General features: G+C 30.1%; 1 protein-coding gene across 3 annotated transcripts; it reads left to right on the top strand.

The window, feature by feature from the left end:
* Window positions 1–1,405: 1,405 nt before the first annotated feature.
* Window positions 1,406–10,178, top strand: LOC133203853 (protein lin-28 homolog). Of its 3 annotated transcripts, none has more exons than XM_061339654.1 (4): window positions 1,406–1,526; window positions 4,362–4,462; window positions 9,357–9,529; window positions 9,782–10,178. In XM_061339654.1, the coding sequence occupies exons 1-4, from the start codon at window positions 1,511–1,513 to the stop codon at window positions 9,993–9,995; spliced, it is 504 nt and encodes a 167-aa protein (XP_061195638.1). In that variant the 5' UTR covers window positions 1,406–1,510; the 3' UTR covers window positions 9,996–10,178. The 3 variants fall into 3 exon arrangements, with proteins under 3 accessions (XP_061195638.1, XP_061195637.1, XP_061195636.1); XM_061339653.1 differs by having other exon boundaries at window positions 1,406–1,925; window positions 9,785–10,178; XM_061339652.1 differs by having other exon boundaries at window positions 1,406–1,925.
* Window positions 10,179–11,045: the final 867 nt, after the last annotated feature.

Genomic DNA, 11,045 nt, shown 5'->3' with positions numbered 1-11,045 from the left:
GTAATTAAAGATAATTACTCACAAACATTGCTTAACATAAGCATTTCTCAAATTTTCAACACTTCCATTTAGATTAAGAATCCGACGACCGACCAGTCTTATTCGCTAAGTTTTAATGGTCTTTTGTCAATAATTTTTATAAAAAGGACAAAAATGGGGGAATGGGGTTCTTGGAGATGATAGCGGATGTGCTACTGTATGTGGGACACACCTGTCTTTTTTTCCGGAGGACATATAGTTAGGCGGGAGTCTGCGTAAAGGGGTCATGAACCCTTGTCTCTTCTGGCTGGACAATCAGAGGATACTGACAGATGCTACTAAATATCAAACACACAACTGTTGACTATGATGTCTTTGTATAAGGGCCACGTGGCTTTGATTTTAGAGACAAATAGAAAAATTGACACGGTCATTAGCCTTAAGTTTAATAATCCATTCCTTTTCTGTTATGAGTGGACACACTGTACGGATGGCTATTTTTTTTAAAAATGCATTTGCAAGCCTCAACATTTCCATCACAATAGCTTTGTAATATATGGCACGATTTTGTATGAGTAAGTGTGAGTGGTGTCGAAGGTGTTTTGTTTACAAACACTCCTATGTATTAAATCTAGGTTACATAAGTTTCTTTCTAGTTAGGAATGTTTTGTGAAGTGTTGTAGTGCAAGTCATTTGGAATGTACACACTACTATGTATGTCATTGAACTATTTCATTATCTGACCTGAATTTTCCCTCCCGGATGTGGTTTAATAGGGGGCATTGTAGAGAAAGAAAATGTGTTGTTATTCCATAGAACTGTCGATCATTTGGATGTCATCTTTGTTTACGTTGATTTAAAATTTTCATTGATAAGAACGCAAAAAGTTTGTAAACTAGGTAATGTCATTTCACATGTGACTCTGAGCATCCACGATACTGTTTGAGCTTATTTAGAGTGACCTGACCCAATTGCACCACGCCGAATCTTAGTAACGGACGCACTAAAGGCTTCCGCTGCGATTTTTTGTGTGGCAGCTAAAGTATATTGACCCTTGGCCGAGCGTTGAGGTCACAGGGAGAAAATATCTTGAGGTTGAAACGCTAGATATCTTCGATCGGACAGACTTCCACATTGTCGAGTTCATCAGGATAAGCAATGAAAATCATATTCGTAGGCTGTAAACATAATTGATTATAGATTCATGTATCGCATCTATAGTGGCATCATATGGTCAGTACTGACCTACTAAACTAGTGGTCAGGCAGTACGTGCGTTGCCATCGACCTTGATCCAAAAAGATGGGATTTTACCATGAGCAAACTCCAGGAAAGGGACGTTATTCAGACTAGATCAAACGGAATCATAATAGTGGATCATTTTAGTGGAGATAATTCTGACGAATGCCATAAAAGTGAGACATATGTAAAAACAAATACAAGGATGAACATGTGTTATGTGTCTTACTAATGCTATAGGATTCTCTTGGACCGAGTACTAGGACCAGATTTCCATCCAATGACGCAGAAGCATGGGAGGGAATGGAGGTTATTATTAATTTATTACATTACGTGTTAAAGAGTGAAAATAGTAATTAATGTCTATTAATTCTGCTGTGTGGTGAAATAGTTTCTAAAAACTAACCTTGCATTACGTTGAATCGGAAAAAATATAACCATAGACTTAGCCTTCTCATTAGTGCTCACATTATTTTCATAATAATATGAGACCATACTTTTCTTAACTCCGATTTTCGAGAGTTACATGCGTGAACACACGGGTATGGAAATTAGAGGAATGAAAGAAAAAAAGATTACGGGTGTAAGAGACAATGACTCTTGTCAAATGCGATTAGGGCTTTTGGGGTCCATCCTAATCAACCAATATCATGTCTGTGTGTACAGGGTCTGTTAACATGTATTCATCAGGAAAAAACCTAATACCAGGTACTTATTTGGGAATATATATGTAGTATTATGACCTTTTCCTCCTGATATTATCTTTAAGAGTACTGAATGACCTTTAAACCTTTGTGCACAACGCAAAAAAAAAAAAATGATGTCATAGTTTCAGATTCATGGGAGTGGCTGGTATTGTAGGAAACACCCCCTCCCTTGTTTTCTTTATCTTAATGAAGTTTTCATCAATATCTAATCCTCTCTTTTCATTTGTAAAGAATGGTATCTTCACAAATGGGTGAGTGCAAATTATCCATCAGTTATAATGATTTAGGAAAGTTTCTTAGCTTGGATGTATTTTTAAAGTGAAAACATGAAATTTAATAATTAAATATTAGTGAGAAACATCAGGTGTATATTTATTACTCTAGTTATACATAAAAACCAGCATTAAACTTGTGCAAGGATGAATTTCAATTATGCATCATGCATCATGCAAACAACAGTTTTTTTCCTTAATTTTCTAAACTGATTTGATTAAAAAAAAATGATAGCTTTTACTCATATTCAAATCTAAAGAAATTTGCAAATGCCAGAGTAAAAGAAAAACACCACTGTTTGCCTGAGGCGTGTGACTGGACACAATAATTATTTCTGGGCATTGGGTTCATAAACTTCAAGTGGAGAGCATATTTACTAGGGCAAGTAAAGAAACAAAATGGTGGAAAATCTCAAGATGCTTTTAAAGATATTATTATTATTATTAAGGGGGCAAATGACTGATATATTTCAATTTTTAATATTATTTTCAATGTTATGTATTATTTGGACTACAATTTAAACGTAAAAAAATAGTTTGTCAAGTTTGTAGAAAATATGTATTCCATGCATTTTTCATGAATTTTCATTATTGTAGTAGGAATTTTTAACAGAAATTCTGTTTGATACTTCCTAGTTATTTTTCTTATTTATCAACATACTTTAATAAACATGTCCATGGTTGTTGTGAAAATATAATGAAATTTCAAATTTATCAAAAATAGAATATGTAATGATTATCATTTTAAATTCTTGCATTTATAGAATGTTATGCTTCTTGTTTACCTATTGCACTTTTGAAGATATTTGTACTGATATGAAATAAGGAATTAGAAAAGCAGTAATGTCTGTTTTATAAAAAATAAAATAAAAAAAAACACTTTTAAGAAACATAATTTACTTGCATATGAAAAACATGCACTGAATATCCCAAATATCACCTGCATTTTGATTTTTTCTTCTCCTTTATTTTTTGGTACAAGGTATGCATTCCCTGCCTGTCAATCAAAACTTCACAAACCCCTCTTCCTTCTGATGACCATTAAAATGTATTAAAGTAACCAATTATTATAAATATTTAGATGTCATATGTTCTTCTCGCACTGAGATTCTCTCCAGATGATCTCTCATAAGTCAGAGATTAACAATCAAGAGTGGCCTAAGTTGTTTTCCTGTGTAAACAAATGGTATCTTATATTAGCAGCCTCTGTTTGCTTTGGAGAAGCGGAAGGGTACTTATTATGCTAATATATATATATTTTTATATACTTCGTGTGCCACTAGCTGGATGGGTTTCTTTGGCAATTTGTTATATACAAATAAGCAATGTACAATTGTTTGATCCTAGGTCATTGTATTAAAGGAAATATTTACTGGAAGAAGCTGCAAGCTCTGTTTAGAACATCAAGCATTGTGCCATTTCAATCAGTCCAAAATGACATGTATATGTGCTTTTTTTTTTTTTGAAAAAAATAATATTGTTAAAACATCACTGCCTTTTTATTTGCATTTAGTAATATTATATATCTTATTCATTCCTTGTTAATCATGCTGATATGTATATTTTTTTTAACAAAAATATATTAAAAAAGTACTTCAGATTTAAAATGATTCTGAATGAAAAAAAAAATTAATCAGAGTTGTATGCAAAAAGTGTTTGCGTATCATTTTCTGCCTAAACCATAGGCATTTAATTTGGAAATTAAAATAGAACCAATACTGCACCAAAGGGAAAAAATTCTTAACATTGTCCACTAACCTCTAGTTCTGCACTAATAATTTTTTGAATTATTCTGATGTTTGATTCCATTTGTTTCTGCACTTCTTGGTAATTTGCAGAAGGAATTAAGCAGCATAAGGTGGGAGAATATTTCATTGAATCATTTCTTATGTAGTAGGATAGGCTTGGTGTGTTTTTAGTGGTTAGATAATATTGTGTTAAATGTTTATTTTTTCTTATTTCTGCTGTATAAATTCTAAAAACCTTACTACAATGTCTCCAGTGAGAGCCACTTTTTTCCCTTTCTGTTCTTATTCATCCCATTTGGGAATCTCCAAGTGTTGAAAAGTTAATTGAAAGTTTGTCAGTGTGTGGTTTCTTTGTAGCCATCTCTTGAAATGTTTATGTATACAAAATGGCTTCCATAAAGTACAATTTCTTTTCAGGTGGAGGCCGAAGGAGGGGCCGCTGTAAATGGTTCAATGTGGCCAAAGGATGGGGCTTTGTTACCCCCGATGACGGAGCACAGGATGTTTTTGTTCATCAAGTAGGTATCCTTATTTCCATTACCATCCAATTCAAAATGTCGTCTCTAGCATTTTTGTTTCCAAATAAGATATCTGAATTTTGAGGTTTTATCTCATTTATTCATATTTTCGGAAAATATATTTTATTTCTCAATGCACTTGATTTCTGATGGAAGATATTTTAATGACGTCATATTTATTCTGATGTCATTAATCAATTAATAAATCATTTATCAATTAAATGTACGAAAATCCCTTGGCCTCATTTGATATTTAATTCAAGCAAGTATGTATTTATTTATCTGGTTATTTAGATGTTTTGCTTGTTCTTCGTTTTAGAACCACACGTAATTTTTGCAAACTCCGTTTATAAATCATTTTATCTTAAAGAAACTACGTTTCTCTCGTGGAACTATTTTTTCTCTGCGTATACTGTCATAATATTTTAATTGCGCGTTACCTGTGTACATAATACGTAATTTAAAATCATTAACCGTACATTTTAATATCTCTTTGCTGTACAGTAACCTTGACTGCATTTCATGATACGTCATACATCATCGTAAATAATCACAACTGTTACACTGAATTGAACACACACAGAGACACAAAAATGACAAATTCATCATGTTCATTTCTACAAAATTAGTAAATAGGATTGAAGTTTTAATTCGAAGTTATTTATTAAAACGTTTTTCTGTAACGTCGTTAGATTCCTGCTTTTGATGTCATTAATCATAACATTATCACCCGATTCATATGTAAAGTTTCGGTAAATAAATTCTTTTCACAGGTGAAATTATGTATACAATGTAACAGTCTTGTTATTTCAAGATTTAATTATGTGTCAACAAATCATTTTATTATTATTTTTTTAGTTTTCTTTTTTAAAAGAACACTTTTTGTAATTATCCGTGATAAACAGCTGCGTATTATTCATGTGATTTATATCTGATGCACTATGTAATGTTGATGTATTTTATACACTCTTCTTAACAGTAAATACATCGAAATTCTATTTTTGAAAATTAAAAAAAATACGAACATTATTCCTAACAAAATTTTTTTTCACAAACTTCATCATTTTTCAATCGTTCTGTTCTTGCCTTAAAAAAAAATAGATTTCTTTTATCAGGAACGTTTAGAACGTGTTTTTTCCTTCTTACTTCATATTGTTTAATTCATCTATGTTTCATTTAAAATCCAAATATCTGTATTTTGTTTTATAGAAAGTTAATGTAGTGTAACCATTTATTAAATATGGTTCAAAGAAATTGTTCCTTTTCTCCTGAAACGATTGCAGAGCGAAAAATGAATATGACATGATGTCGTGAAATTAAACATAGCTATAGCTTTACTTTTATACATTTTTTATTGTAATTAAGATCATTTAAATTAATAAAAAGATGACACATTTCTCTTGGTTTTTTTTAATTGCATAGATATATGATAAACCAGGGAAATTTCTTTGAGTGTACTGTATTCTTTAGAAATTCATCTGATGTATTTTAAAAGTTAATCACATTTTTGTACAAATTTGATTGATTTAAACCTTCAACTTGTAGACAAGCTATACCATAACCTCTGTCATGACTTATGTTGCTTTTTTAGTTTGTTATTTATAAAAACACTTTAGCATTGAAATTGATCGGTTTATAACATTGGAAAAAGGAACCAAAGAGAAGAAAAAATTCAACATGATCACTTGTACATGTAGCAAGTACAATTTTCCTTGTATGATTTATTGATCCAGTATTGTATTCTGCTTGCCTGGCGGTACTCAGGATTAGTTTAACTGTAATATGTTGTCTAGCCGTCTCTTGTCCAGTCATAAACAACGTTAACCTTTCACCTGGTCACAGACCTTAAATGTTGTGATCTGATGTTACATTCGTACAATGTTAATGAGAACTTGTGCGAAGTGATTATGGTATGAATATATGCTGATTATGTTGACTATATGATAAGAAAAGCTGTACAAACATCTTTACCTGTTCTATTTTCTTCTTTTTTCTGTATCATAACTTTGTTAGGAACGGCATATGTTCAGTATAATCTACAAATAGAATATAGATATTTAAAAAAAAACAAAACAAAGGTTTTCTAGATTTCATCTGTTAAGAAAAATGTTTTGTTTTTTTTGGATAAAAAAGTGGACAACTTATTTTTATGGCCAACATAAATAAGTTGAGGTCATGGACAAATTGTATGCAGACATTTAACAAAAAGTCTTATTTTCTGTAAAAATGTTTATTCTTAAATCCCATGAAAGCTTTCAAGAATATCGAAATTCAAAAATTTCTTGCTATTATATTCTTAATATTTATGTATATGAAATGTAAACATTTGAAGGGTTCCAAATGTCTCATTTGGGGTGAACTACTCAAGTTTAAACACTTTGGAAGAAGTGGTACCTTTTGCAAAAATTGGGCACCTTAATAAATAATTTTTCTGATTTCTTAATTTATGTTTTAACCCTAGAAATTTTCATATAGTCGTATATTTAATTTTTTTCTGAAAATTGAAACGAAAAAATTAAGGTTAGATTGGTACCCTTAAATTTTAAGATAAATATAGAATAGAATAGTATAGGATTTATTACCAAATCAGGGCCCAGTGGACATAAACATATAACATGTATAATTACAGATAGGATAACAGACAGAATACAACATATAATGAAGAGCAATTCTTCCATTTAGTACATTGGTGGTATTTTGAGTTTCATATGTAGACATAGGTTGTCTTGATTTAAGATATATCTGTACTCTTAATTGATACAACTATATATACATTATAGATTAATTTATATTAAACCCCCTCCTCCCCTCCAAATTTGTATTGTTTCTGTGGACTTCTGGGCTTGATTACTGTTGTTATCTTCATATTTTATAGTTGTGAAAAGATACTTAGTAATTGTTCATGTAATGTGCAGGAAATCTAAAATCTTTAAAGGCAGGCATTTTAACTGATCATGCCTTTGTTTGTTTGCAAGAAATAAAAATGATATAAATTTTGTTAGTGTAAATAAAGTGCTTTAAAGTGAAATAATTTAATTTTGGTTGATTCGCTATATTTGATTGGATTAAAAATGATTAGTTTATATCGTATAACCTGTTCGGCCTACGTCACAATTGCTTACGTAAAATACGTATCAATCCGCTTGACGTTACATTTTAATTAAGTACATTTTGAAGGCTCTTTTGAAGGATAAATTGTCTTATTTTCTGCACTCAATAATAGAAAATTAAATTATAAGGAATGTATTTAATAGCAACCCAAGTTATACTGGTATAAACTGGGTTAAAATAGTTTACGCTTTTTTAAAAACTGCATCGGGGTTTATAAAGCGTAGACTGTCCCAACCCAGGTTTATACAGTATATCTTGTGTAGCTATTAAATTCATTCCTTAAATGAATATTTAAATTAATGATTTTTGGTACAATGACTCATGATATGAATGAAAGAATATTTTTGATATTTCCTATTTCATTGAAGACATACATAAGTAAATCAGCAATGTTTCATATAATCTTAGAAATATAAAACTAAGTTTTGTAACATTTTCATGCATATTTTAAACACTGGCATTTACATTTAAATTGTTTGGAGAAGAAGGCACCAAATCAAAGTTATAGCGGAAAAATTATATAAATTATATTTCTCTCTTTTTTCAAATTTCAAATATTTTTGTACATGTATGTATATTTTATAAAATCATATGAGAGAATCCTTGTTGAATATATGTGCCTTTCATAAGGGTATTGATATTGAAATGTTGTGTAAGGAAGGATGAATTTAAATGTTAATGATCTGTACAATTTTTTCATAAAATGCTTGATTAATTTTGTATTAAAAATTAAATTTTAAAAAATTAAGAAATCACATTTTTTCTTGCTTTCAGGAATAAAAATTAAGAGCATTTCTGGCTAAGATTTCTTAACAATACATGTATGAATTTGAAAGCAAATATTGGTGCAACCTTTTAGCCAAAAAAATAGACATTTTGTAAGGTATGAAATGATTAAATTTTGAAATTACTGACATTTAACATTTTGAATTTCAATTAATAAATGAAAGAATACAGACTATAAAAAAAATAGAAATATTTGCAAACATTGGTCAAATAGTGTTATATTTTTTTTTAATAAACTTTGCATTTAAAAAAATCATTGAATCCATTCCTTGATTACCAATCGCTAGACGGATTGAAGCCGATATACGTGTGCAAAGTCTAGCATCCACTAACATCGTTTTACTGCTTAATCAATACATACAAGACTTCTCTGTCCCCACTGATTGCCAGGGTTTTTTCCATTCTAATGTAATGCAAATAGTCAGGAGAGAAGGGCGTATAGAGAATATATACAACCTGGCATTCTGTATACTATTGATTTTGCTTGTCAGGGTTTTTTTTCCTCAGCATTTTCTGCTCTTGTTGGAGACAAGCTATATTGGAAGAAAAAAAAATTAAATGTAAATAATGAATAAAAAAATACATTTTCATAAAAGTACTATGAAACGTAGAAAATTTAATGTATTCGTTTCTTGTTTTATAATTTCAAGCTAATACCAATAAGAATTATTGGTTCTGTGTGATAAGTTTAAAGTTAATGTTCATAATTTAGAATTAATTTAGCATCAAATATCTTCACGATAATAAAACAATTTCAACATTTTTTTTTGTCTTTTAGAATTTAAGCAATCAAGAATTCAATTGAAATCAATTGCTTTGAAAGGTGCACAATATTTTAACAGTACAATGTGCACATAATGTTCCCATTTTTCCTTTTTTCATATATAAATAATAATGTAAATTTCATCTCTTATATGTAGTCCTGTTTCTCCTTTTCATTTACTTGTATTATGACATATGAAATGAAATTGTTTAAAAAATACGTTTTCTCTTCTAGTCAGTAGTTCACAAAGCTGGTTTTAGAAGTCTAGATGATGGAGAAGAAGTAGAATTTGAAAGTAAACCTTCAGATAAAGGTGTGGAGGCTACCTTTGTATGTGGACCTTCGGGAACAGAATGTAGAGGGAGTTCACGTCGGCCACTGTCCAGGAAAAAGTTTAGAAAAATAAGGTCCCATCACATTTCCTTAAAAAAAATCTCTAAATACTTGTAAAGTAAAATGTGTTATGTATGAGCCATAAGTAAATCAGTTTCAACACACCATTCTAGCATATTGTGAATTTAAATTATAAGGGAGCGATACATGTATAAGCATATATGCTTGCTAATTGCTATCTAAATTTTATATAAATAAATAAATAAATAATGTTTTGTTATAAGAAATAGAAAGAATTCATGGATTTAAATTAAAATTGTATATAGTAGGTGCTACAACTGTGGTGACTTTGGAAATCATATTGCTGCCAAATGCCCCCATGGACCGTTACCAAAGAGATGTCATAACTGTAAATCTACTGAACACCTCATCGCTGATTGTCCTATTCGAACTCCCGAAAAACCACTAGTCCGAAACGGAAGTAGCGGTAATAATGTCGGGCTCGGTGAGGGACACAATTCCGGATTAGGAGGTCTGTGAAAGTGTTGTTCATTTGTGTTTATCGTAAAAAATAACAGCAGAATGGAACATCTGTAAGTCAGATTCGTTTGATTTATAGATTGCGTTTCTGTGACAAACAATTTCTACTATTGTGGACTTACTGCCGCTTACTCGGTTACTATTTTGTTCCAAGCTAACTGGAATGTCTGGACTTCTGGAATATCCCTTGCATTTTTTCTCCTGCTAAGATATTTTCTAAAGTCTATTTATGATTTAAAATTATCAGCAGATGTCTGCAACGGATGATACACCCTTTACTGTGTACCAAAGCTTTGGTTGTAACATTGAAAAGAAATAGTGCTGAGATACAATTTATGACGTAGATACGATTTCTGTATTGTTACCGTTTTTCAAAACGTGGCTAAACTGTCACGTTACTTTTCATTGTGCCGTTTCAATTATGATGTTGAGCTTTATATTACTTGTGTGTTTCACATGATGTAAGACTATATAGCAACCATATCTACCTCAAATGAGGGTTTCTAGTATTTTTAAACCGTGTGTTCTTTGTGTTTTAAGTTTTATTTTATTTCTAAAGATTTTTTTTAATATCATGGGCGCTAAGACAAAAGGAAAACAGAAGAGTTACAATATAATAGATATTTTATATGTTATATTTTCTTAAACAATGCTGAGAGAAATAAGAAATACAAATAATTAAAAGATAAAGTCGGTATACAAAATAACACATTAAATGGCAGCTTTACCCTGTTTAATCATTGATTTTTTAAAGAAAATTGTGTGTACTTTAAGAATATATATGATTGATTTTTTCATAAAATCATAATGAAATATTGAAGACAATACAAAATTAAAATTTTGTTTATTTATTGTCTTATCTACCTATAAATATGAAGTCGATGACATACAATTACAAACATATCCTGTTGTGTTACAATATATCAACTTTTTGTTTTGATTATTATAAATTTCACCATTTGCTTCTTAAAATTGAATTTTAAAAAGTATCATTTAAAAAAAACCTTTTAAATAAAAAAAAAATCACATATTTTCACTTTAAGTATTTAC

This window comes from Saccostrea echinata, unplaced genomic scaffold (assembly GCF_033153115.1).
Source record: "Saccostrea echinata isolate AGI-Se365-2 ecotype Australia unplaced genomic scaffold, CSIRO_AGI_Sech_v1 ptg000052l, whole genome shotgun sequence".
In the NCBI taxonomy this organism is placed as follows: domain Eukaryota; kingdom Metazoa; phylum Mollusca; class Bivalvia; order Ostreida; family Ostreidae; genus Saccostrea; species Saccostrea echinata.
This window is presented reverse-complemented; position numbering and strand designations above follow the sequence as displayed.

Excerpts from the sequence above, each read along its gene's own strand:
- LOC133203853 (XM_061339652.1), top strand. The coding sequence starts at position 1,868 with ATGTCTGTGTGTACAGGGTCTGTTAACATGTATTCATCAGGAAAAAAC. Across the intron at positions 1,926-4,361 it reads AGGAAAAAACCTAATACCAG|GTGGAGGCCGAAGGAGGGGC; the intron begins GTACTTATTTGG and ends ATTTCTTTTCAG. Across the intron at positions 4,463-9,356 it reads AGGATGTTTTTGTTCATCAA|TCAGTAGTTCACAAAGCTGG; the intron begins GTAGGTATCCTT and ends TTTCTCTTCTAG.